Here is a 27,357-nt window from a genome sequence, read left to right on the forward strand (position 1 = left end):
CCACTGGGACTTCGCTTTAGCACCAGAGCCTACAACACATTTTCTCGTGCCTTCTATGTTTCATACATTCTGTGGCTATCAGAATATAAAATAAATGGCTTGATAAAACATTAGATGTTAACTTTTTATATACATATTCAACTGGGCTCAATTGATTAAATGTGTATATTTTTAAGTATGTCCGGACCTCCGCCGCAAATAAAATAGAGAGACCGCACCAGCCCAACCCCTCAAAGCCGTAAACATAGGGGAACGCTGGAAATTGATTTTAAAATGACCTCCAGCAGTTGGTGAGTTGGGTTACATTTTGTTCTCTCTGACCAGCAGTTTCAAAGCTCTTTTGTTTCAAAACTGTTGAAAATCCTACGTTTTGGTTTAATTTTTCATGTCAATCATGAGATGATCAGTTGTGTCATTTATCTACTCTGATTTGTTCTCAACAGGTTCTGCACAAAATCAGACATTCGGTGGGCAAAAAATGTTTACACAACTCCCCCGCCGCATCAGCTCCTGTACCTCAGTGAGTTTAACAGATTCTCTCAGATTTATTTAAGTGCTCGAGTGTTTATAGAAACAATATATGTTTAGGCATCAGACTCCTGCCTTATTTACAAGGCGTTACTGGACCTTTCCAGAACACCTTATGTCAGCTGTATTTGGTAAGTTAATGTTTGGTGTCTTCAGCTCATTGGTCCATCGATATGAGACCCCTAAACATGAATACAACAAGTGTTTATTATGATTGCACTGAATCTGTGTTTCTTGTATTTGCAGCTAAAAAACAGAGATGCACCTGATACAGAGTCAAAGACTACAATCAAACCGCAGAACAAGCAACAAAATAAATAAAACGTACCAGCAATCTCCCTGATTTGTCTCAAATGCATCACGTTAGAACAGTCTCAAAGAACTTGATGCTGTGACAGAAACGTTTGATATAATTTTCTACAGTACTTTAGACTTAACATTCAGTTAAAGCAAAAAAACAAGCACCATAGTATGACCACACCTAAGAAAACAACAAGAAAATCTTGGTTCGCACAGTTATGGGAAAAACTGCCTTTCCTTTACAAAGATACAATTTTTTAATCAGACTTTAAGCCTCACCATGTTATGAAAAGCGCTAAAGAAATATTTTTTTATTTTATTATGAATTGTTTTAGCCATCAGGTTACATTCAATTATAAATTTAAAGCGGTCATATGGTGCAAATACGTGTTTTTCTGTGTGTTTGGTGTGTTATAAGTTGCCCATGCATGTATTAGACACGTAAAATTTCAAAAATGAAAGTGTCGGAACAAAAGATGCATTCTATCTAAAAGCGAATGCTCACCCAGACCTGCCTGAAACACCTCGTGTAACCACACTATGGAGCGATTTTAGTCTCATTAATTATTCACGCGTAAAAGAAGATACACACATGCGTAAACAGTTTCACATGAATAAAACCTAATTTACGTGCACAAAGTATAAATATACATTTACAAAAAGCAATTCACGTGCGTCAAACAAAACTATTTTCTCATAAAGTACGTTTCGCAAACATACGACTGTGCACAAATATTTCGAAAGTTTAAAATGTACACGTTTATCGTGTTATGTGAATGTGCAAATCGTCACTCACGTGTGAATCGCCTTGAATGTGTGTGTGTGTTTTTTGAGACTCTTCGGGCATAATACAGCCGAACTGGAACGCAGGACAGATGTCAAAAACACATACAATGCTGCCCTTTAATTCAACCAAACTCGCTCATACAAAACAAACCTTTTCCCCTTGCTGACTTTTTTCTGAAAGAGGATGCGAGGGGTTGTGCGAATAGTCGACCGTCTGGGTGGTTTCTTCGCAAGCTGTCGCTTCACTTTGACCTGAGTGAGTCTTTCATGTTTTGCAAAGTTAAGAAAAGTAGTACAAGTGCTTGAAGAAATGTGATATAAAAAGCACAAGTTATGTAACAAAGAAGCTTCACCTTTTGATTTTCTTGAAGCCGAGCATGTAGTCAGGCACAGGACATCCGGCCTGTTTTATGACTGTGGCAATGCTGGACCAAAACAAAGCAGATATTAGAAGACTCAGAATCAGCATTCATTTGCCATAAAGCCAGAAAATGAGTCTGAACTATAGAAGTCTGAATATTACATTTCTGAGTCAACTGACTCCATGACCATAAATATTGACACCTCTCTGAAATACCAAACAATTATCTTTAAATAACAACAAACAACAAATGCAATGACTCATTGATATATAAGATCTGATTCAAGTGTTACAAAATGTATTTTTATATATTTCATTTAAAAAATCACTAAAACTGCACTTGACTTGTAGTTTTATTACCTGCGTAAGAGAGGTTTGTCGTCCTCGGTGAAGAAGGTTATTGCTTTTCCTTTGTGTCCTGCTCTTCCCGTGCGCCCTATAAAGCACAAAGTGTCAAGCTTAGCATCACAGGACACAACGTGATTCACAATCTTTACTCAGCTGGTAAACTAACCAATCCGATGGATGTACTCGACAGCAGTAGTTGGGAAGTCGTAGTTGATGACGAGGTTGATGCCTTTGAAGTCAATTCCTCGAGCCAGAAGAGCAGTGCAGATCAACACCCAGATCTTCCCCGAACGGAAACTGGTAACAACATTGTCCCTCTAGAATAAATCAAATGAAGAGACAGAAAAACAAACCGAGCGATTACAAAAAGTGAATTTAATTCTGTTTATTTACCATTTTACCTCTACAGTTTTTACTCTAACTATGGTTTTACTCATATTTAGTGATCTGCATTATTTCTCTCCCAATCTACCTGCTGTTGGGTGCGTTCTGCATGGATCACGTCAACGTTTATTCCCTCGTACACCAGCTCATGGAAGAGCTCTCGGGCTCGATCGATAGACTGAACAAACACCAGCACAGGTGGCAGAAAGCCCTGATAGGTTTAAAGACATTAAGTCACGACACAATTCATTCACAAAAAGCTGAAAACTCATGACATTATTTCCATCATGAAATGACAGTGAGGTGGTGATGTCACAGACCTTCTTTATAAGGTCTCTCATAGCCAGCACTTTTCCACTCTCTGAACCCACAAACAGCAACTCTTGCTCCACTGTCTCAGCTGCTGTGTTCCTGAGGATGTGTTAAAGAATCTTTTATAACTGAAAAAATGTTTCTTCTTTGGGCCATTACCATAATGTTTAATATTTTGTCAAAGAAACCATAAGAGATCATGCATTGAAGTGATTTTACCAGAGTTAGGTGCTTTACAAACATGAAAATCTGTTCAATGATACATATCCAAGGAAAGCTGTGATACCTGGGTCCAATGTTGACAGAGACGAGATTGTCCAGGTTCAGTCGACACCACTGCTCTACATCTGTGCCGAAGGTGGCGCTGAAGAAAGCCCGGCGGATTTTAGGAGAAGAGCAGGCCAGGATATATTTTGCAGCAGTTAACATAACGTCTCGGATACAGGTGAAACTAACATGAGATTCAAGAATATATAGCCTACAAATGACAATCACCTGACATGCTTAAAATGTATCATTTTATATTTGCGATGGAGTCTGAAGTGGATGTGGTCAATAAAGAAATATTGCTGACTGTGTTTGTCATGAAGCTTTATTTTCTTAACAATTGCACCTCTGCCATTACAACAGTTTGCAATACACACCTTAATGATTTTTATGCATCGCTAATATCCTGCACATAATCATTATTTTGACTGTAAGTCAATGATGCCAGTTGGGCATACCAACATGGCGGCTCAAACACTTCTGGTGGCCTGCTGTTGGTTTAGCGTTCTATGTGCAGTCCAGTCATTTATATAGATCAGTACTTAAAACATTTTTTTAGATGTGGCCAGACCACAGTTAAATATGAGACTTTAAATCAGAAATCATCTCCAGGTTGCTGACGCACTTGTTGTAAAATGACGCTCAACAAGGTTTAAATCCAAACCGAGATGTATTTCAAAACACCTCCAAGAGTGGTCCGGATCCAGTTTGAATAACAAACTATTACACGGCTCGTTGGAATGCTCGATTCTGATTGGCCAGTCGCGACATTTGCAGTTTCGTTATTCCCAGTTATTACACGGCTCATTTGAATGCTTGATTCTGATTGGGAATTCCAAGGGTTGTTATAACAACCGCTGAAAACTAATAACCTCATGTATCATGAGAAAAATGCCACATGAGGACTCCGCTTCACGTCGGGTCCCGATCACACTGTCGGGGCTTATTTCCGCGATAACAACCGGCTGCCTGGACATTATCTCTTGCATAACACATCAGTGAAAATCAGTTTATACATCTGAAATCAAAACTGAAGAGGTCACAATCTTGTCACAAGACTAGAGAAAACACAAGGATGTACATGGTATTCCTGCTCCAAAGAATACAGAAATGTTGCTGGTATGTAAACACACTTCCACTGAAACATTCAATACTGAAACAAATGTTTCCTTCATTAGGCATTTAACTTCATGAACCGTTTGTGCTTCTAGTAAAACTTTGAACACTGATGTGGTATTATACAATTTGCTTCATTTTTAAGTAAAGTAGCGGTGCCTCATAGAAACTCCTAAATGTTGTCCACTTCTTCATTAATTCAGACGAAAGTGCACTTTCAAGTCCTAAATTTCTTCCATATTCATTTCAATGCCTTCATCATCAATGTCCGGATCATCAAGAGGTTGGAGATTCATGGGATATGACACATCTTCAAACATAATTTGCCCTTGAAGGCCTTCCTGGTTCTCCATACACTGGATTGACAACTAAAGTACATTGAAATTACATAATGAGCAAAGCCAACAATTCAGAGTAATCCTGCTCTGGCCATCACAGTTGTGTTAACATTACCTGTGTAGTACACTGTAGTGGTGTGTTGTTCTCCTCAAATGTGTCGTCTGGAATTTGCATGCGATATGACAGCAGGTCAAACATGATCTGACCATCTTGACCTTCCTGGTTGTCAACACATTGGACAGAAACCTTGAAAACATTGACAAACAGAAGTGATTAAAATCACTGGCACATACTGAACAGAATTTCATTTTAAGAAGACTGACAAAACAAACTAAAGTGGCAGAAGTCTGGCAGACTTAAAAATTATAACAACACAGTCTATAATAATATGGTAACCTAATAATGTAACTGGGCATACATATACAAATATAACTAATAACAGCAAAGTAATCTAATAATGTAACAGAGCATATAATACTCATATAACCAATACTTATAATATAATACTAATGTAAAATCAGGACTTACTCCAGAAGGGGTACAGATATTTCCAAAATCCCTTTGTGTACCGCTCTCTCTTTTTTCTGACTCCGTCACATTCTGTAACAATTCCAAATTGTTTTTTATTGCAAATAAAAATTTAAAACAAAAACGTATATACCAGATATTATCGGCTTAATACATACCATGGCTTCCATCACCGAGATGTTTGAAAATCAAAACTGAGATTGTTAAATCATATACAGTAAACAGTTATAGTGTGCCGGAATCTTGCCAAAACAAATCTGCTGTTCTGATCAATAAAAATCTGTTGATATACTGAAATCCAGCTATTCTGAATCTTCTAACTCTTACTAGATCTAAAACCTAAAAATGACAAACAAGGATATTCTAAAAAGCTTTAGATACACGGTCAGGAATATATCCCGGAAATGAGACTAAAATGTGTTCGCGCGAAAATGTGGCGCATGCGCACACTGCATCATAAATGAATAACGTGAGACCAGATGATCAACTATTAAAATCAACTATTCCCATAAATGAATGTTCATAGAAAGAGAGAAAGAGTCCATGTCTTACAGTACATCTGACGTCCTTGTTGACTTTGGTTCATCTTGTAGATCTTCATGTGCTCTGAACTTTCTCCTGAACCATCATCTTCATTCCAGACAACAACGGTAATCCAAAATACTCGTTTTAGGGATGCCATCGCCGTAATCGGCACAGTTAACACACTACATATTGGTATAACTACGTATTATTTGAATAAAGCACAACTAAAGTTCTCAAGATAAAGCAGTGCCACTGTCAGGAAAAAAAATTAAACCTGTTTACAGAGACATCTCTTAAATCTGTTCACAAAGACTCCACCCAGACCCTTTATGCTTCATCAAATATGTATCAAGTCCAAACATGTTCCCTCAGATATTTTATGTAAGTTAGCATCAGTTCATGACATTTTCATGCGATTCAGTATCATTGAACTTTCTTTCCAGGCAAACTCTGTTTTTCTAAAATGTACATTTTCAAACGTTTATGTTTTCACGTGAAACTTCATGTGCATAAACTGACAGTTGTTTGCATGTTTTACTGCATTTGTCTGGGTCAAAAGTTCTCACTTGCAGTGTAATATGACAATATCATTTACTGGTTCACACTAGATTAAAGGGCTTATATTAATTAGCACAATAGTTTTTTTGTGTTTCTCTAGGGCTTAGATGTAAATAGCTCTAGCATTAACACTCATTCGCATTACCAATCTTAACATCTGATATTACCCACAACTCATTGCGAAAAGAAAGAGTTTAGTGACGCTAGACTGAATAAAGAAAATTTTAAATGTGAGGAGTTGTTTTTGATGTGTGTGCGATTTAAAAGAATGTTCTTGTGTAATAGTATGTCCCAGTATTCTTCTGCAATGAATTTGTCCTCCCATACTTGAGAAAATCCACATTCATGTAGATCAGTGGTTCTCAAAAGGGGGGCCCCAGCTGACATCTTGGGGGCCTCAAGATGACCAATCTTTTAAAATTAGACAATGAGCATTGAAATGCATTAAAAAGCTCTCTTATTATTTGGTCATTTTTATAATTGAAATGCTTTTCCAGATAATGTTAAGCTGTAAAACATTTTATCGAGTTTTTTTAAGTTTTGTGAGGGGGGCTTGAATATTGTTGAATGCAATGGTGGGCCTTGGAGTCAAAAAGGTCGAGAACCCCTGATGTAGATGGATTTACATTTTACCCAGTTGTGTCTTGCATGCTTCTCTAACCTCTTTTAACTACAAAATCCCAGGGATACTTAATAATAATAATAATTTGTTACATTTATATAGCGCTTTTCTAGACACTCAAAGCGCTTTACATGGAAGGGGGATCTCCTCAACCACCACCAATGTGCAGCATCCACCTGGATGACGCGACGGCAGCCATATTGCGCCATAACGCCCACCGCACACCAGCTTATTGGTGGAGAGGAGACAAGAGTTACGAAGCCAATTAGTTCATATGGGGATGATTAGGAGGCCATGATGTATACAGGCGAATGGGTGAATTTGGCCAGGGTGCCGGGATTACACCCCAACTCTTTTTCGAAGGACATCCTAGGATTTTTAATGAACACAGAGAGTCAGGACCTCGGTTTAACGTCTCATCCGAAGGACGGTGCTTTTTGACGGTATAGTGTCCCCGTCACTATACTGGGGCATTAGGACCCACACAGACCACAGGGTGAGCACCCCCTACTGGTCTCACTAACACCTCTTCCAGCAGCAACCTAGCTTTCCCAGCCAGGTACTGACCAGGCTCAGCCCTGCTTAGCTCCAGTGGGCGGCCAGTCTTGGGCTATAGGGTGATATGACTGCTGACTTAAAGCACCAAAATGGGGCTAACAGCTATGCACTTTCATTTACCTTTATAGTCCCTGAGAATCAAACTGTCATTGTTCGCACCATGCTCTACACAATGAATTACAGAAAAGCCATATCATTGCCATCTGGAAGAGCACTAGAGCCATCAACAGACTCCATTCTATCACAAGAATGGCAAAACAAAAGAAAACTTCACATGAAGTGGTCACCATTCATTTTATTAGAGACAATGATGTGGACAGGTCTGTACAACAGTGTGAATCTCAGCTCTTACAGCCCATGTCTGATGCTTCTGCGCTTGCTTTAGCTTTTTTCTTCCTGAAAACAAAACAGCAAGAAGTGAAAATCAAACCTCTTACCTAGAAAAAATAATCAAAAGCCTCCATTATAAACTAATTAACTGCTCAATGCTAGTACATGTAATGACAAAACCATACTTCTGTTAACTTATATTACTGTTAACCCCTTCATCCCTGAATGTACATGCCCTCCCATCACAAACACAGTATATTCTTTTAGGGCATAATACAGCCGAACTGGAACGCAGGACAGATGTCAAAAACACATACAATGCTGCCCTTTAATTCAACCAAACTCTCTCATACAAAACAAACCTTTTCCCCTTGCTGACTTTTTTCTGAAAGAGGATGCGAGGGGTTGTGCGAATAGTCGACCGTCTGGGTGGTTTCTTTGCAAGCTGTCGCTTCACTTTGCTATGGGAAGAAAATGTTGCATATTTTAGAGCTAAACCAGACACCTGAGTGAGTCTTTCATGTTTTGCAAAGTTAAGAAAAGTAGTACAAGTGCTTGAAGAAATGTGATATAAAAAGCACAAGTTATGTAACAAAGAAGCTTCACCTTTTGATTTTCTTGAAGCCGAGCATGTAGTCAGGCACAGGACATCCGGCCTGTTTTATGACTGTGGCAATGCTGGACCAAAACAAAGCAGATATTAGAAGACTCAGAATCAGCATTCATTTGCCATAAAGCCAGAAAATGAGTCTGAACTATAGAAGTCTGAATATTACATTTCTGAGTCAACTGACTCCATGACCATAAATATTGACACCTCTCTGAAATACCAAACAATTATCTTTAAATAACAATAAACAACAAATGCAATGACTCATTGATATATAAGATCTGATTCAAGTGTTACAAAATGTATTTTTATATATTTCATTTAAAAATATCACTAAAACTGCACTTGACTTGTAGTTTTATTACCTGCGTAAGAGAGGTTTGTCGTCCTCGGTGAAGAAGGTTATTGCTTTTCCTTTGTGTCCTGCTCTTCCCGTGCGCCCTATAAAGCACAAAGTGTCAAGCTTAGCATCACAGGACACAACGTGATTCACAATCTTTACTCAGCTGGTAAACTAACCAATCCGATGGATGTACTCGACAGCAGTAGTTGGGAAGTCGTAGTTGATGACGAGGTTGATGCCTTTGAAGTCAATTCCTCGAGCCAGAAGAGCAGTGCAGATCAACACCCAGATCTTCCCCGAACGGAAACTGGTAACAACATTGTCCCTCTAGAATAAATCAAATGAAGAGACAGAAAAACAAACCGAGCGATTACAAAAAGTGAATTTAATTCTGTTTATTTACCATTTTACCTCTACAGTTTTTACTCTAACTATGGTTTTACTCATATTTAGTGATCTGCATTATTTCTCTCCCAATCTACCTGCTGTTGGGTGCGTTCTGCATGGATCACATCAACGTTTATTCCCTCGTACACCAGCTCATGGAAGAGCTCTCGGGCTCGATCGATGGACTGAACAAACACCAGCACAGGTGGCAGAAAGCCCTGATAGGTTTAAAAACATTAAGTCACGACACAATTCATTCACAAAAAGCTGAAAACTCATGACATTATTTCCATCATGAAATGACAGTGAGGTGGTGATGTCACAGACCTTCTTTATAAGGTCTCTCATAGCCAGCACTTTTCCACTCTCTGAACCCACAAACAGCAACTCTTGCTCCACTGTCTCAGCTGCTGTGTTCCTGAGGATGTGTTAAAGAATCTTTTATAACTGAAAAAATGTTTCTTCTTTGGGCCATTACCATAATGTTTAATATTTTGTCAAAGAAACCATAAGAGATCATGCATTGAAGTGATTTTACCAGAGTTAGGTGCTTTACAAACATGAAAATCTGTTCAATGATACATATCCAAGGAAAGCTGTGATACCTGGGTCCAATGTTGACAGAGACGAGATTGTCCAGGTTCAGTCGACACCACTGCTCTACATCTGTGCCGAAGGTGGCGCTGAAGAAAGCCCGGCGGATTTTAGGAGAAGAGCAGGCCAGGAAAATGGTGGCGAGCTGCTCTCTGAAACCCGTCTTGCCATCCTCAAAGAGTTTATCTGATTCATCCACCACCAGCCACTCCACTCTGAACATAACAGATCAAATAAACATTCACACGTGAGACGGAGTGCTGAATATTTGTGTATGATAAAGGTTGAACACAAAAAAAGATATTTGGAAGAGTGTTAGCAAGCGACAGTTCTGAGGCACCATTGACTACCATAGTAGAAAAATTATTGTATTGTTTTGCTTTGTTGAATATAAAAGAAGATATTTTGAGGAATCTAGAAATGCAGAAAGTTCTTTGACTACCATTTTAGCTTTCCGTACCGTAGTAGTCAATGGTGCCCCAGAAATCTCAGTTGCTAACATTCTTCCAAATATCTTTGTGTTCAACCGAACAAAGAAATTTATACAGATTTGGAACAACTAAAGGGTGAGTAAATGATGAGAGAATTTTCATTTTTTGGGGTTAACTATTCCTGTAAAGCACACTTGAGGATTTGTAAATTTAATGTTCATAAAAATACAATAAAGCAATAAGCCCTAAGAAGCAGTGGGTTACAGTGCATTTTACAACGGATAAGGGCGTTGTGGCACGATGCGAATGCTTATAAAAAACAGTTATTCCATATGCGTAGCAAGGTTTCCCAAAATAAAGTAAGTAAAATTATATTTAGGCTTTATAATGCATTCAGCCGTTATAAATCGGAGTATTTTATAACGGCTTAGAACTTGGCTCAGCCAATCAGAATCAAGGACCAGAACTGACCGTTTTATTAAATGCTCATAAAGAACATTTTAGGTAGACATAACTGTGTAAGTAGTAAACCTAGTGATTTTTTTTATTTGCAAATCTGACTTACCTACTCAAATCGACAGCAGGGGGATCTTGATTCAGCAAATATATTAATCTGTTAGGGGTGGTCACCAAAATATCTGAAAAAAAAGTTTAGCATAAATTGTTCCAAACAAAAAGCAAAAAAATCAAGAATTTTGCCAAAATAGTGTACATACCAAATTTCTTTGCTGACTTGGGCCCAAATTTTTTAACTGCGTCGACTCCTTTATTGATGATGTGAACTCTGAAGCCCACACCTTCTGACAACTTCACCAGCTCTCTGTGCGTCTAAAATCATAAGACAACCTTTTTATTACCGCCTTTATCAGTAGGTTTAGGTTATTCATTCCTGTCTGTGATTTTCCTACATCAACTGATGGACACGGTGCTGATGCTGCCCGAGTATTTACCTGACTGGCAAGCTCTCTGGTCGGGGAGATGATGAGAGCTCTGAATCCCTTGTTGAGGGGTTTGCGAAGGTGGGCCAGCAGAGGCAAACAGAAGGCCACGGTCTTACCGGAGCCTGTCGGAGCACACGCTAAAATCTCTCGATCCTGAAGCAGACAGTTCCATGGAGCAAATGCAAAATTCAGAATCAGGCTAAACATGCGATTACTGATTCACGTTCAATTCAAAACATAAACGAAGCCAGACATGACTTACGTGCACCATGAGAGGAATGGCTTGCATCTGAATGGGTGTGGGGGTTTGGAAACCCGCTGTCTTAATGTTCTGAATGATTCGTGGGTCTAGATTATATTCTTTCTGTAGCTCCTCAAAAGTAGACACAGGATCTGGGATGTCTGTACCGTGCACGTTTATCCGGTTCTGGTGGCGTATTTGATTAACCTAAAGCAGACGACCAGTTTAAACAGCGTTGTTGTTCAATCAATAATCAACTTGAAGAAAACATCAACTTGTATACATTACAGTTAATATTACAACCACTACCTCTTTATTTTTGTTGTCCTTTCAATCGATGTAAACTTTTAAGTTAGGAATGTAAATTGAACTGCTTTTATTATTAAGATAAAAACTACCAACTGAGTTTAAAGGAAAGTTCACCCAAAAATGTAATATTCTGTCATCATTTATTCACTCATGTCAATTAGGCCATGTATGTGACTCTTTCTTCTGCAGAACAAATGTTTAGAAATGTTTTAACAAAAGTATGCAGCAATGCAGCAGTATTCCATAGAGCTGTGTTACATACAATAACAACTTTCTGTACCTTTTCCTGATGAAGCTGCCGTAGTTTTTTTAATGAAGTTTTATCTTTAGTCTCCGTCTTGGGGTCTTTCACATTGCCTTGTGATGTCATCCACTGAATGCTCTCTTTCTCCTCCTTTCCATCACTGCTGGTCGTGTCCTCTGCTTCTGAGTATAAACATCAAAGAGCACAAAGCACTGAGTACCAGAAGAATGTTGTAAACCAGCACTGTTTGTATAAAATATGTGCAGCGTTTACTGTAAAATTTCTTACAAACAAGTTTTAGCTTACCTTTAGCTTTTCTTTTCTTCTTTGACGTCTTTACCGGCTCATCCACTTGGGTTCTTTTTCGTTTACTAGTGACATCATCTTCATCACTTTTGTCATCCTCTTCTTCACCGAGCCTGGATTTCAGAAGTGTTTCTGTGCCAAAGAAACTGACTCCAGCCAGCTGATCTAAGATCTCAGATTTGGTTCCCTAATAGAAAAGTTGCACAACCGTCATTAAAAACAAATAGAAACCATCACTCAAATATTCAAATGGATTTTTATGGGGATTAAATAGCTTTTAACGAAACCTATAATGATATATGTGGGTCTCTCAACTGTTAATATGTTGGGTTGCTGGATCTGTTGTTATATTGCTAATAGGAACTAACAACACACTATTACAATCCTATTGGAAGCCCAAAACACACAACATTAGAATTTGTGATGTTTTTCAAAAATTGCTTAAAAATTAAAGCACATTTATCAACTCGTGTTTTGTGGCTTTGATAACATTAGCATTAGCATTTCCAGGCACGCTCAATGAGAAATGCAACACATGTTAGCAATGTGTCAGGTTTTCGAGGGGAAATCAATACATACCTGTCATTTTAAATAACAACAGTCTAACATATATTAACATATTAAAACACTTTACTTAAAAACATACCTTAAAGCGCTCTGCATCTTTGGCAAATCTCTTAAGATTAAACTTTGCCCCTGCTCCAAGCTTTCTAAACAAGTCAAACGCGTCCATTGATACAGCGTAAAGACACGACTAATCGATTCAGAGGATACTTCTTCTTTTAGAGTTTAGGGCAGTTGGCAAACAAACATTTGGTGCATTCCCGCCACCTACTGGGCTGGAGTGTGGTACGTTGATTTACGGTTAAACAGAGAGTTTAAGAGAAACAAAAATAATGTTACAAATATTTAGAGGGGGGGATTGCTAAAAGAAGAAGAAAAAAAAGAAAACCCGGCACCTTCTAAATTCTATTAAACTGATTCAGAGGTTACGCTGCAGAGGCGCTCGATTATTACGCCTGTCTTGTTTCTTTTGTTGTCCACTAGAGTGCGCACGAGTAAACTGTAGGTGCGTCCCAAATCGCACACTTGTGCACTATTCTACGCCATTTTGTAGTATAAATAGTGTGAGTAGTGCGTTCACATTTAAAATCCTCAAAAAAGAAGTGCATTTTAAGTACCCGGATGATGCACTTTTTCAACCGAAAATATGAAGTGTGGAACTGTGGACACTTCACGCACTCAACGGTCGCAGTTTCGCTTACGTAGCGGAAGGGAGGCGGGGCTATCAGACGCTGCTCGAGCAAAACTCTCCTGCAGAGTGATAACGCTTCAATCTGATGATGACTAAAGTAATGCTGGGCAAAACAGATGAAAACTACATTAATTGTACAATGTTCAAGTTGATTTTTATTCACACGCATTGTGCCGTGCGATTGACGTCATTTGCGCTCGTTTGGGAAACCGATATACTTCCGGTTAGTTTAAAACCGTTTACTATTCCATTTGGGGCGATACTACCTAAACTTCATACACTACATGGTTGAGTGCATAGTGTATAGTATGTCATTTGGGACACAGCTTGTGAAACACGAATGCATTTTCCTTGGATCCGTGTACTTTATAATCATTTGATATCCTATATTTCTGAAATGGAATAACAAGAAATGGCAAGACTATTTGTTTCGTTTAGAAAATAAGATAAGAATCATTACAAATGTGATTTCACAAATTAAAACCTTTGCGTTCAGAGGACTGAAGAATCTAACATATCATGCCTAATCTTCAAAATCTAGATGTGTTTTCCAATAGCATATTATTTACGGAAAATAAATTGAAAAACCCTCCATTTGCAGAACTGAAGCAACTCAGAATATTCGCCATACACAGTCAACGTCGCGGTATCGGCAAAGTGCCCTCAAATCTACTCCAAGCTTATCAAATTTAGAGATGTTTTACGGCGGTAACATGAATCTGTTACATCTAAATCCCTGCACATTCCAGTTTAGCCCCAAACTCTGGTTTCTGGATCTCTCCAAGAACGCTCTCTCAGACGGCAACGCCATCCCCACAGAGCTTTTTCATCCCATCTCAATGCGAACTAAACTCATTCTCTCAAGAACTCAGCTTCGGTCGCTAAACTTCCTGTTGGATGCAAATCTTTCTAGACTTAGTACCCTAAGAGCCCCAGGCAATGAAATCGATGCCATAAACAAAACTTTGATTCAGTCTTTTCACAAACTGAAAGTCCTCGACTTGCAGAAAAATACGTTCACTGTAACAATGCACTCTTTATTGACTGGGCCATGAAGAATAATTTTACTCAGGTCATTTATTTGAACAAGTACGCCTGTAGCTATCCTTCCACCTTGCGAGCTATGAGATTAACCGATTTCAATACCGAATCCTGCATTGTGAATATTGACTTCATCTGCTTCCTTTGCAGCAGTATTGTGGTCGTCATCACACTCCTCTTAGCGTTTTTCTGGCAATTTCTGCGCTTGCAAGTAGTTTATGTGTATTATCTCCCCCTGGCCTACCTTTATGATAGCAAGAAGAAGCAGCACCAACATCAGTTCATCTATGATGCATTTATTTCTTACAATTCACAAGATGAGCCTTGGGTCGTGGAGAAATTGATTCCTGAATTAGAAGGAAAGCAAATTTTGGAGATTGTGCTTGCACCACAGGGACTTTGAACCCAATCATGGATAACATAATTGATGGAATATACAGCAGCTAGAAGACCATCTGCCTGATCACCAGAAACTATCTGAAGAGCAACTGGTGTTCCAGTGAGGTCCAGGTGGCAAGCTTCAGGCTCTTCGATGAGCAAAAGGATGTACTGATCCTGGTTTTCCTGGAGGACATTCCCACACATCAGCTGTCTCCGTATCACAGGATGCGAAAGCTGGTGAAGAAGCGAACCTTCCGTCGCTGGCCAAAAGATGAAGAAGATAGCAGGATTTTTTGGCAGAAGATGAGAATGGCTTTGGAGACCAAAGAGGTCTGAGAGTATTATTCCCAGACATTAGAAAGATTCCTGGGGCAAAGGCTGAAATAGTGTTTTAGGTATAAAAATGTCTATTAACCCGTACGAACCTGGACACATTTGTCCTTAAAAGAAAAAAATGCAGATTATAAAACACCAAATGGACCACAGAACTCATGTATGAACCTTTTTAAATATGCAAAACATGTTGTTTTAAGGTTTACAGCCTAATGTGACATACATGTCACCACAATATTTTATTAAGTTGTTTTATGTCAATTTGTTCAATAAATGTATTCAAAGATTAAACATAAGGTACACTGAAAAAAGGGTTTCATTCAACAATTAAAATATTTTAGGGTAAGGATTCACATCTAAATTTTATAACTTGAGCCGATTAAAAATATATACCTTTTCTTTATTATTTTTCATTGGCTTAAGTTATAAAATATAGATGTGAATCCTTACCCTACATTTTTTTAATTGGTTGAATGAAACCCTTTTTTTAGTGTATAAAATGAAGCGTTTATTTGCAAAAACAGATAACTCCGTTTTTAAAAATGTTCAAAATGTTCACGTTTTTATTATGTTATCATGTTTTTATTGTATTAGTTAGCTGTAAAACAACCCAACTGTAGTTTGATTGATACACAATAATTTCCGAACATTTTAAAAATTGAGTTATCTAATTTTGCAAATAAACTCTTCATATGTTTTTAAAACATTGCAGTTGTTAAATGGTTAAATGGGGCAATTTCGGAAATGTTGTCATAACTCACAGACCTAACCCAGATGCTGAGATATCACTTATGGAAATTCATTAAATTTCAATTATTAAATTGTTAGATTTTTATGTCAGTTTTATGTTTTGTAAAATGTATACCATTTCTTAGATTTTTTGTTTTTGTTTTCATTTCTGCTGTTAAAATGAGAACATTTTGGAACTGTTGAATTTTGAACTTTGACATTTTTGAACTCCTTTAAACTTTTTAAACAATTTCTGTCACAGTTTTACGAATGAAGTGAAATCTTACTTGGTGCCGCTTAAAAACAAAATATTTTAGTCAGCATTTTAAAAACTGTCCATGTAAACAAGTCAAGATCTAGAGGTTTCTGTGGGCTGAAATCTGGGCCAACACACTGCGCCCCCTAATAGTCAGGTACGGGGGTATAAAGTGATTATGACCTCCTACAGGCAGATTATATTGTATTAAACTGTCTAATTTAATCAAACCAAAATCATTGGTTCAATTAGCATCTTCTAAATGTAACTATTTTCTCAGTTTCCTATTTCTCTCTGCTTTAAGTGTCCCCGACAGGAAACTGCCTAGGGTTCTTCCCGTGAAACGCGGAAGTCACATGTGCATAGAGCCCATTATCTCTGAACATGATCACTGTTTTCACTTAATAGAGTAATGGAAGTGTGGGAGGAGAGCAGGAGTATACTCAGCTTTTCTTCTTCCTGTCATTCTGACCTTTGACACCAGCAACAGTAGCTGACATAAGATCTATCTGCTGAAGTGTTGTGAACAACATGCCTCCACGTTCTCCGTCCACGCCTCCGCACTGTCTGTCATTGTCCACATCCCAGCATGTGTCCCCTGCTGCCTCACAGAACCCCTTTAGACTCAAGAAGCTCTTATGCTCATTTCAAATGAATCACAGTTTCAACAATTGATTCTGTTGAAGATATTCTGAATGTTCCATGTGATCATCTTTAGATTTAAAATGGATGTGCAAATGATATCAGATGGAAAGATGTTTTAAGGCACATGTTGGCAAAATATGTTTGTTGTCCAGCTCAATGTTCTGGTGTTGGTAAAGGCACAGTTGTTCACAGATGGTTTAGGGAATCTTAGCAGCAGGCATTTCCCTTTCATCTCAGTTCCTGGAGGATCATATATGATGTGATGCAAAAAGGTATATAGTTGTGTGCTCGGCATTTTCTTTGCTTATGTGTTTTTTGAGTCGATAAATGCATATTATTTGGATTTTTGTATAAATGTTTTCTTTTGGGTGCATGTTGGAAACATAACAAATACAGTCTGTTTATACACAGTTTGCTGGATCAATATGATTGGGACATTCTGTAGTACAGTGGGTCCAGAAGTCTGAAATTCCTTTCATTTGCATTTGTCTAATTGATTGCATTTTTAAAGGGATAGTTAAATTCTGTCATAATTTACTCACCCTCAAGTTGTTGCTAACCTGTATACATTTCTTTGTTCTGTTTAACACAAAAGAAGATATTTTAAAGAATGTGGAAAACTAAAAATTTCTGGGGCACCATTAACTAGTATTTTCCATACTATGGAAGTCTATAGTGCCCCAGTTCTGTTTGGTTACAAAATTTCATCCAAATATCTAGCTTCGTGTTCAACAGAACAAATACATTTATATAGCTTTGGAACAACGTCAGGGTGAGTAAATGGTGACGGAATTCTTATTTTGGGGTGAACTGTTCCTTTAAGTTACACATTCTAGTTTTAATACATTAATTTCCTTTATTTTCAGGTTTAAATAAAATTCCCTGATTTTCATTCGTGTAGCACAGAATAATAACTGCAGCCCTAGATTTTACTTTTTTTAGTCTACATGAAAACTAAACTGAAATCACACGCTAGAGAAGTCATGTGATGAGAGTAAAGGAAATGATCTCACTTGCTTAAAGTGATTCTGACTGATCCTTGCTCTTTGACCAGAGAGACAGCAGGGGAAATAGACCTAATGGGGCATGGAAAACAAAAACACACCCTTTTATTGCCCAAGTCTCTGCCCGGCTTTCACACCTTTGTGTTTAAAAACATTCCAATGCACAAGACAAACGAAAGGAAAGTGTGGCCATGCCACACTTTCTTACAGTAATAAACATACTTCAATTAACGTAATTTTTACGTAAAAGAATCACATCACTTAAAAATAAAAAAAGGAAATTATTTACTCGACCATATGTTGCTCCAAACCCGTATGACCTTCTTATGTGAAAACTGAACTATTTTATGAGGTCGCTATATGAGGCATGAATGTGTGCAATGTGAATCGTACATAAATGTATGATTTTTTTTAATAAAATGATAACTGGGGCGAGAGCAGATCATTCAAAAACGTACAAATGATATTATACAAAATTCCTACAATTTAGCCACCAATGAACTAAATATGAAATAGTTATGGATTGCCATGAGATTATGGTAGTGAAACACAAAAGGGGATGTTAGAATGTTAGGGACTGCGACCCTCGGTCACCATTCACCTTCACTTTATGACAAACGTGTTTTTACACAATGTTTAGGGAACTGCGTCTTCAAATGGAATATCTGTAGTAACGTGATATTGGGGAGAAAGTCAAAAATGAACACTACTGCAATTAAATATTCTTCAAAAATGCATTATTTATTTCTCAATTTACACAAATATAAATATGATTGCGGTGATTCCAAAACATATATAAAAATAGCCCAGCCTTTCGGCAGTTATACACATCTTCAGAACATTAACTGCAATGGAGTAGTGTGAAATCAATCCCTGAGAAGAAATTACATCGGTAGCATCTTTTGGGATTTTAACATTTATGTGCAAGTCCATGCATTGAAATGGAGAGACCCTTTTCTAATGTAAAGAAATCTGATTTTACATTGCAATGTGATGATTTTTCTTTTAAAGTATAGATATTTCAAATCTCAGACATATGTGTGGTCATCATTTTTTGTTTTGTTTTGGCTCACATGTTGACCTTTTTTTTATTAATTTATAACAAAACATTGTTCCTCATTAAAGTGTACAGTATATACAATATCAAAGATTTCATCATCCGATACTGATCAGAGGGAAACCTTCGGCTCAGTATTTCATCATCATGGCAAGTTCCAGCAGTTTGTTCTTTTATCCGCTATGGCTTAGAGGCGTCATGTATAAATCACGGTTCTTCAATTCAGAGGCAGTGCTGCACCTATTGGTTCTCCAAGCTGAGAGGTTACCAGAGTAACTGAGAATAGCAGATGTCAGGCCCTCCTGTTGCTAAGCTGCCGAGGAAGTTCTCACATCAGCGTGTTCATTCACCAGGCCTGCAGAGGACACTGCCGTGAACAGAGAGAACATCCATTTAACAACAAAGGCTCGTACAGTACAGACACAGTTTATGTATAGAGAAAAATGTCGAGATTTGCCACTTCACAATGCAGTAAGAAAATAATATAACGTGTATGTAAGATGGAAAATAAGAACCTGTTTGCTGGAGCCCAGGTGTGTGATGGCGCTGGTGTCCATAGTCGCGTATCGAGAAGCATGAGAAAACTGAGCAACTTCCTGTTTAGGAGAGTACACTGAAAGACACAAGAAAAAATGTTAAACTTAAAAAAAAAAAAGGGTCATCATTTATTCGCCCTCATGATGTTCAGAAACTATATATGACTATTTCTTCTGTGAAACAAAAGAAGATATTTTGATTAATGTCTCTGTGGTTTTGTGTCCACACAACGTAAGTCAATGTTGGTCAATGTTGTTTGGTTCCCAACGTTCTTCAAAATATCTTCTTTTGTGTTCTGAAGAAGAATGAAAGTCATACAGGTTTGGAATGACATGAAGGATATGAGGAATGTTGTATATTTACTGTGTGACTGTGAGAAGGGATGCTGGGAGATGTGTGCTGTGGTCAGCTGTGTGAGGCTGGAGCTCGGGGAAAACTGCATAGGTTGCAGGGTGGTGAGTCCAGACACGCTGTTGATGACGGGCACGCTCTGAGACTGAGGAGATGTCAGACCTAAAAGCATGAAAAAGTGTTGTCAACATCAGAATTTTTTAAAGTGCAACTTGTGTGGTTACATTTTTTTTTAAAGCCACATCATACACTTTTTAAGTGTTTTTCCCCATGAGGTGCAATTTAAATGTTTTCCTGTAATAAAACAATCACATGATTTTCCACCATCCTTCTCTCTCTGATGATTTTTCTACTGTACTTTTAAGACTTCTGCATGTAAAAATTAACTTTATTATTATTTGTACATTTCAGTTTACTAGCTTGGGCCAAAAATATACTCTACACAAGTTAACAAACACACGCTTGATGTGTTGCAGTAAACAACCATTCATTTGGAAATCATTTTAAGCAAGCTAATGACATTGAATGAAATGTTGACAGGCATAGATATATATAACTAGATGGCACATTTCAAAGCAACAACATAAACAACATCTCTCCTATACTTGTAAGTCGCTTTGGATAAAAGCGTCTGCCAAATGAATAAATGTAAAAGTCAACAAACGTTACTGTGTACGCAACCCATTAAACAAATTGTTTATTTAATAAAATGATTATACAATAAATAATATACAATACTGTAAATATATAATAAAATAATAACATAAATTCATTTGAATATAAATGATTTTGAATATAAATAGTTATATTATTAGCCACTAGCCAGACCAATCAACAAACACAGACCGGAAGTAAACTTGCGCGTGCATCCAATGAAAGCGTCTATTGGCTGATGTATACGTTGTCCACCATATTTGAACAGTGCGAGCCAGTTTGTACTGCCAAGTCTACGGGTTTTCCGTGGAATTGGGTTACTTTTAAACTGTTGCTGAAAGTTGTTTTTTCCACTGGATATTTTGTTATTTAGCTGCCAATCTTAAGATGATTTTATTTTTGAAAGTTAAGTTCTGTTGTTTAGACTAGGCTCTTTATGAAGGATTTTGAATGAAATGAAAGCTATAAAGGAGAAAGAGGAAATGTGAAAAGAGAAAATGTGATACACTCACTTTGAGCAGCCAAGCTCATAATGAGACTCTGTGCTTGCTGGTGATGATGAGATGAGTGAGAAAGACTGTGAATGTTGGTCAGAGTGCTCACAGGAGGCAAAACTCCACCTGACACCGTGATCTGGACACACACACTATGTAAATACATATATGGTACACAAACACAGCGAGTAAGGACATGGTTCCTTTCGTTCGTGGTATGGAATGGCTTATGTGTGTCAGAGTTTTTAGACTGTGTATGCACTAACATAACTCATGTTTATGGGGGGCAATTCATGACAGTCATAAAACTGAATAAAGACATTGATGCAGTGTTACAGTATATGTACCGCCTGCAGCACGTCAGTTTTCAAATTAAGGCTGACTTTATCAATCATGTCTGTAAAAATGCATTGATCTCTGCCGTGCCTGTTACACGCTCTTTCCGATCAAATAAATAAGGCTGAATGTGCTTTCTTGTGCATGCGACAAGACACCATTTTTTTGGTTTTGCTTACCATTTTGGCATCCGTCGATAACAAACTGTGGCAGGGATCCAGACCACCTGGAGACACCTGTTGCAATACTGATTGGCTGCTTCCATGGTGACTGATGGCTGTAGAGGAAGTGACCTCACTGGTTCCTTGTTGACTGTACCGGAGTTCTGCATGGGAAAAGAAACAAAGAGATACTGTTATTTATAATTATATCTTTGACTATTGTGGCGGTAAAAAATCTGTATTTTGTCACGTCACAAAGAATGTTTTTGCATTTTGTCACATCACAAAGACAATTGAAATAGTGAGGAAGACTAGTTGCTAGTTGCACACACTGACCTGATTCGTTTATCTCTATTTGACCTGGTTGCATACCAGCTAAAAGTGATAAGCGTCTGCACAGTTCAAACACTAAAGACTGTCTTCATATAACCGACAGTCACACACACACATGCCTTCTTCGGTATTTAAATACATTACTCCAAAGCATACCTCAGGACAAATTATACAAAATGTTGTTCCGTTTCTTTCTTCATAAAGGCGAACAATCAAAGAGCTTTTGAAGGGTTTAAGGTCAGTGACTGGAGCAGAATACACAGTATGAGCAAACACGCTGTTCTCTGACTCACTCTCCTGACGTAATATTAATCCATTTGTAAACATTCTGCGGAATTCGTCCTATTTCACAGGCCGGCGGTTTACGGCGTTCCAACAGAACAAAACAGCTCTGTGTTCAACAAACGTTAAAAAAAAACTTTTTATAATCACGTTTCTTATTATTTAAATGAGCTATCAAATCTTTTGCAGGAGAATATGAGACGTTTTAATCTGATCACTCCCTTTCAGTCACTTGACCCTGGTTTGACCCCAAGATTGTGGCAAACGATTTTTTTGTCCTTCGATCTCACCTGTGTCTACGGGTGTGGCTCTACATTTTGTTCACACGCTGATGGAACGGTGGAATTCCAATAAAACTAACACCCCTCACGCTTATCTGTGACCCGATTTACACCTGGTGTTAACATTCGTTTCAGCTAAATGCGGGTGTAAGTGTGGTCTAAAATGTTTTGTCATCCTATCACTTAAACCACATTCCCTGTAAAAAAAAAGTACAGTCAACTTTTATTTCAACTTTTTTTTACATTACTTCAACTCAAACAAAATCAGCGATTTGAACTTTTTATAAGTTATATCCAGTGTTGGGTGTAACTAGTTACTAAGTAATTAGTTACTGTAATTTAATTACTTTTCACTTGAAAACGTAAAGTAAGGGATTACTCTTATTTTTTCTGTAATTTAATTACAGTTACTTTTGATGTAATTAAACTAAATACTTTGTGTAATATATGTGTGTGCAATAGTGGAATTGACATCAAAATTCAGAGTCTAACTTTAAAATCTGTGCTTTAATGTATAATTCTCACATTTGTAATACTAGTTAATAGAGTACTTTATGTAGTTTAATATTATTTATTTGAATGAATTAAAAGAGCTCTTTCATGTCTATCCTTGAATCACTTAACTAATCAAAGTTGATGTAGGATATAGAAAGTAATTAGTAATAAGTAACTAAATACTTTTTGGAGAGAGTAATTTGTACAGTAATCTAATTACACTATTGAATATGTAATTAGTAACTAGTAATTAATTACTTTTTCAGAGTAACTTACCCAACACTGGTTATATCTACTAACAAATGTAAAATATTAAGTTGAAATGACTTGTAAAGCAAAGTTGATAGCACTTTTTGGGTCAAATAAGTTTTTATTTAACTTTAAAATAATCATAGAATAATTGCATTTCTTATATGCACAAATAAACAAAGTAAAAAAAAAACTGTTTAGAAAGAGTTAAAAAAGCACGCTGTCATTTTTTATGCCCTAAAATTTTAACTATGTAATTTAACAACAGTTAGTTGAAATGACGTGTAAAACCAGTTTGTACATAAAAATTTAAGGCACTTTTAAAATTTAGTTAAAATGAATGTTACTCAGGTGTAAGCGGTGCTCTGTCTCATGTGATGAGGTCACTCAAGATGGATGTTACCTGTTACCTGGCGTGTGATTCTGTTCGTGAGTGTTTGCATTGCAGTGAAATCTTACTTGTTTCTGAGTTACTGTGATGGTGATGCATGTGTGATGATGCGTGAGACAGAAGGGGGTTCATGCTGTGGGGGGGGTACGTGTCCATCGCCAGCTTCTGTCTGAAAGCTTCCTCCTTACGCCGGTTAGCAAACCAGTTGTACACGCGAACCTCCGTGACCAGATTAGACCCCAGTCCATGAGCTTTAGAGGGTGACACACCCCTCTGCATACACTCGGCCCTGAAAACAGCCATCAAAACACTGAACTGATCAAATTTACTGATTTATTTTTTATTTATGTATCTGAGATCATCAAGATCATCATCACATCTGCAGTCATGAGTTACCTGTTGCATTCCTCCACCAGCGCCTCCCTCTCTTCTTTGCTGGGGTTCTTCTGTCGTTCATAAGCCTGGTAGAGGATCTCCTGAGACGCCGGACCCCATTTGAAACGGTTTCGTCTCATTCTCTTGGATCCTGGCTCGCCCTCCTCTACGAGCGGCCCTCCGGAACCTCCCGCAGTCCCCGGATTCTGTCCGGCATGATTGAATTCTGGGAAAAAAAACAGGACCTGATCCTGACTGACTGAGTCAATGGGGTCAAGGCCCTGAACACGGTCGAACTCTGCGGAAATAAGAGGGGGACACGTTTGGGGCAGAGTAAGGCAGAATCATATAGTGTTCGGATGGGGGCTCCCATAATGATGGAATGAGCACGGCTAAGATGGAGCAGAGCTCACTGATTGACCTTGTCTAAAATGACCATCATAATGTTTGCTTAGAGCATGTATGGTAATTAATTTTGTCTGTTTACAATATAAATGTGTTTTTTTATTGCTTTTGTGAAAACAGTAAACTTTTACATTTGATCAAAATGAAAATAGTATCCAACTGTCTGAAAACAGTTGGATATAAAAATGGCAGAATTAAAATGTAATTCTCATATAAAACTTGTTGTATATTGTATAAATAATGTAAAGATATGGTATTAAATGATATTTAACACAATATAATACACATAATAAATCATCTTAATACATAATATATTAATGAACAACAATGTAGGCCCACGTTTTATAATATCTAATAAATTCAATATCCTAGAAATTCAACAATATACATTATTACTTTAGAGACCCCAGAAAGTATATGTAATATAAATTAAAATAAAAAATGATTATTTTATTTTCACTTAAGCCACTTTTCTGAGTTTTGTAAGTAAATGCATTAATTTGGTATTTTATTTTCTAATACCATTGCATTCGTTCATTTTTAGGGCTACTTGTTGAATTCTATTGGTCCTACAGGTAAATACATCTAAAATCATATTTAAAAATAAACAAGAAAGCAAACATTTTGATATTATAGGCAATGTGAAAGGGGGCGCTGACTTACGCCGGTCGATATCGCGCTGTTTCTGGATGTACCAGGTGTAAAGCGCGGCTCGTTTGGTGGTCTTCATCGGTGTGCCTTTATTGAGATGCTGCGACAGGTGAGACTGATTCAAACCCGTGACGTCCACCACCTCGCGCTGAGGAATATTGTGCTGCTGCATGTAGCCTTTAACAGTGCGCGCCACACGCCACGGGTCCCCTCTGAAACAAAACAAAATAACAATGCGTAATTTATTATTTATTACATCATTTGTATTATTTGTATTTTTCGGCGTTGGTTTTGTTAAGACCTAACATTATACCCGTATGTTTTATAAACCTTAAATACGAAGGCTAAATACCATGAGATAAAAACAATATAAGTGAAATACAAATCGCAAAAACAAATAACATTAAATTTAGCAAACATATATATGCAAATAAATAGTACAATAATTAAGGATTATAATTATTCATGTTTTTATTAAAGATTAATAATTATATAATTATCGTGCTATTAGTTTTGCAGCTTACAAAAGTTTACTAACATTTTAGAAAAATAACTAATCAAATATTTTTCATTATATCGATATTAAGCCGACGGTCATTTCGAATTAATAACCGTTATTCATAAGCCTTCAGGTTGAAAAGAACGAAACATTTAGGCTAGCTAGAAAATCTAATATCTAAAGTCGTATGACGTAGAATGCATAATTACGATAATTACGACAAATAAATGATATATTGTAAAATTGAATGAAAATCCGCTTTAAAGAATGAGTAGGCCGCTGTCTGTGTTCGGATATACTGTAAGCCCTCACATTAGAGTGTGGTCGAGGATGTTGGTTTAAGCCTATATAACTTTGGACAATGAATAACTAGATATCTTTTGCCTCTATTCATACGACATTGTGTATCTTTCTGTTGATGATTTATAGAAATAAATTAATAACAACTACACGTGGTTTCGTTTTGCCTTTACGTGTTGTCTATTATTTAGGTAGCTTTTTACGGATATTTTCTAAATGTAAACACGTCTAAAACAGACCATTAGAAACGTTTTTAAATAATTGTTTAGAACTACTAATAAAAACAATACTTAAATGAAAGACATTTTAATAAAAATAGGCTAAATATATCAAATAAATCGCAATATTATTCTACATAATTTCGTGGTTTGTTTTATGGCAAACAAAACAAGTAAAACAATTATAAACCATACAAATTTGTATAATAGGCCTACTTTTGCTGTTTTTTCTGCCATTAATCATAACGCGTAGCATGGATACAAGCGATGTCCTTTTATTCTCGTATACAGGCCTAATATTTTAGCTAACAATCATGCAATTTTTTGTATACATAATAAAGTCAAGAATTTTATGAATGACTCACGATAGCATGCGCTCGACCTCCGCGCGCTGCTCCGCCGCTTCCTCTGTGTTCAAAGACTGCAGCTCGCGCAGGATCGGTGGCGTGTCGTAATCATCCCCGTCATCAGAGCCTTCATCGCCGGACAGTTTGCTGCCTTTACCTTGCGCGCTGCTCAGAGTCAAAAACACCGGCTTTGAATCACTGGAGTCGCTGCCGCCGTTGGCACTTGACGGGGATATGGGCTTTTCTATTTTAATTCCGAATTCAGCTGGGCACGGACATAAATCCTCCAGCGCCTGAACCAGCACATCCTTGGTGACCCCCGAGTCCAGCAAGGCGCTCAGGAGTTCCTGCTGAAGCGACGTCAACTTGGACACCATGTCAGTAAACATCAATCCGGTCTGGTTGAAAGATCCCCCGGCCTCGGTAAACAGACGTGTGAAATGCAGTTAAATAACTATACCAAATTTACAGACAGAAGCCCACGAGACTAAAGTGTCCTTTACGCAAACCTTTGCGGTTGTCCAGCGTAGGAGCGCACCTGCTGAAGGAAGTAGTTTCGCGTTCCTGGTGGGCGGAGCTCTGGACAGGACCTAATGGTGATTGGCTTTTGTACATTATGCAAATAGTCATTTATGAGTTATGCGAAAACAAATGATCGTTTGTACTTTTGTATAATTGAAGTATAGATTTTTTCTGTAATATTGCCATTGGGTAATAGTTGTTTTCATGACACTTTACTTCATTATTTTACATAAGAAACAAGCTGTAAAAAGTAAAGAAAAATGTTCAGGTGTTATTTTAAGAATTTATTTTTTACAAGAATATTCTATAAATCAACTATACAAGTTACATGCTGCTTATGAGCTTAGTGTTTGTGCATGTATTAAATATATGACAGGTAAATTATATCCAGACATATGTTGCATGAGTACAGGTTACTTTTAAAAATAAAGGTTCTAAAGGTCAGATTTCATAAATAAAGTGTGTATTGGGTATTCACCATTGTGTTTAATGACTGACAAATTAATT

At 37.4% G+C, this 27,357-nt stretch overlaps 4 protein-coding genes across 5 annotated transcripts; 1 reads left to right on the forward strand and 3 right to left on the reverse strand.

Annotated features, from left to right (window-relative positions):
• Window positions 1-1,852: 1,852 nt before the first annotated feature.
• On the reverse strand, window positions 1,853-3,463 carry LOC130569696 (probable ATP-dependent RNA helicase DDX52). The gene is made up of 6 exons (XM_057359481.1): window positions 3,306-3,463; window positions 3,028-3,118; window positions 2,796-2,918; window positions 2,490-2,640; window positions 2,336-2,411; window positions 1,853-2,039 (listed from the first exon to the last, which is right to left on the reverse strand). The coding sequence occupies exons 1-6, from the start codon at window positions 3,446-3,448 to the stop codon at window positions 1,964-1,966; spliced, it is 660 nt and encodes a 219-aa protein (XP_057215464.1). The 5' UTR covers window positions 3,449-3,463; the 3' UTR covers window positions 1,853-1,963.
• Window positions 3,464-7,815: 4,352 nt separating this feature from the next.
• Window positions 7,816-13,029, reverse strand: LOC130570639 (probable ATP-dependent RNA helicase DDX52). 2 transcript variants are annotated; one of them, XM_057361005.1, is made up of 15 exons: window positions 12,915-13,029; window positions 12,269-12,455; window positions 11,999-12,141; window positions 11,431-11,616; window positions 11,178-11,321; window positions 10,944-11,055; window positions 10,793-10,865; window positions 9,808-10,011; window positions 9,530-9,620; window positions 9,298-9,420; window positions 8,992-9,142; window positions 8,838-8,913; window positions 8,469-8,540; window positions 8,225-8,323; window positions 7,816-7,928 (listed from the first exon to the last, which is right to left on the reverse strand). In XM_057361005.1, the coding sequence occupies exons 1-15, from the start codon at window positions 12,999-13,001 to the stop codon at window positions 7,874-7,876; spliced, it is 1,803 nt and encodes a 600-aa protein (XP_057216988.1). In that variant the 5' UTR covers window positions 13,002-13,029; the 3' UTR covers window positions 7,816-7,873. The 2 variants fall into 2 exon arrangements, with proteins under 2 accessions (XP_057216988.1, XP_057216987.1); XM_057361004.1 differs by having other exon boundaries at window positions 11,999-12,144.
• A 1,068-nt stretch (window positions 13,030-14,097) lies between these two features.
• tlr22 (toll-like receptor 22) lies at window positions 14,098-15,613 on the forward strand. The gene is given in 4 exon segments (XM_057361006.1): window positions 14,098-14,540; window positions 14,543-14,922; window positions 14,924-14,967; window positions 14,969-15,613. Coding segments are annotated over 4 exon segments (1,059 nt in total). The 5' UTR covers window positions 14,098-14,218; the 3' UTR covers window positions 15,282-15,613.
• A 3,492-nt stretch (window positions 15,614-19,105) lies between these two features.
• On the reverse strand, window positions 19,106-26,717 carry hnf1bb (HNF1 homeobox Bb). The gene is made up of 9 exons (XM_057360928.1): window positions 26,347-26,717; window positions 24,977-25,176; window positions 23,930-24,206; window positions 23,602-23,822; window positions 21,521-21,666; window positions 21,024-21,144; window positions 19,870-20,019; window positions 19,485-19,582; window positions 19,106-19,336 (listed from the first exon to the last, which is right to left on the reverse strand). Exons 1-9 carry the CDS (start codon window positions 26,715-26,717, stop codon window positions 19,316-19,318), a joined length of 1,605 nt encoding a protein of 534 aa, XP_057216911.1. The 3' UTR covers window positions 19,106-19,315.
• Between the last annotated feature and the right edge of the window lie 640 nt (window positions 26,718-27,357).

Source organism: Triplophysa rosa, linkage group LG19 (assembly GCF_024868665.1).
Source record: "Triplophysa rosa linkage group LG19, Trosa_1v2, whole genome shotgun sequence".
NCBI lineage: Eukaryota > Metazoa > Chordata > Actinopteri > Cypriniformes > Nemacheilidae > Triplophysa > Triplophysa rosa.

Coding starts and splice junctions, on each gene's coding strand:
- LOC130570639 (XM_057361004.1), bottom strand. CDS start 13,001: ATGGACGCGTTTGACTTGTTTAGAAAGCTTGGAGCAGGGGCAAAGTTT. Junction 12,456..12,914: donor AAGATGCAGAGCGCTTTAAG/GTATGTTTTTAA, acceptor CTTTTCTATTAG/GGAACCAAATCTGAGATCTT. Junction 7,929..8,224: donor AAAGTCAGCAAGGGGAAAAG/GTTTGTTTTGTA, acceptor TTTTGTTTTCAG/GAAGAAAAAAGCTAAAGCAA.
- LOC130569696 (XM_057359481.1), bottom strand. CDS start 3,448: ATGTTAACTGCTGCAAAATATATCCTGGCCTGCTCTTCTCCTAAAATC. Junction 3,119..3,305: donor TCTGTCAACATTGGACCCAG/GTATCACAGCTT, acceptor ACACATCCTCAG/GAACACAGCAGCTGAGACAG. Junction 2,919..3,027: donor TGAGAGACCTTATAAAGAAG/GTCTGTGACATC, acceptor TAAACCTATCAG/GGCTTTCTGCCACCTGTGCT.
- hnf1bb (XM_057360928.1), bottom strand. CDS start 26,717: ATGTTTACTGACATGGTGTCCAAGTTGACGTCGCTTCAGCAGGAACTC. Junction 21,145..21,520: donor TATCGACGGATGCCAAAATG/GTAAGCAAAACC, acceptor GTGTGTGTCCAG/ATCACGGTGTCAGGTGGAGT. Junction 19,337..19,484: donor ACCTGGGCTCCAGCAAACAG/GTTCTTATTTTC, acceptor TGTTCACGGCAG/TGTCCTCTGCAGGCCTGGTG.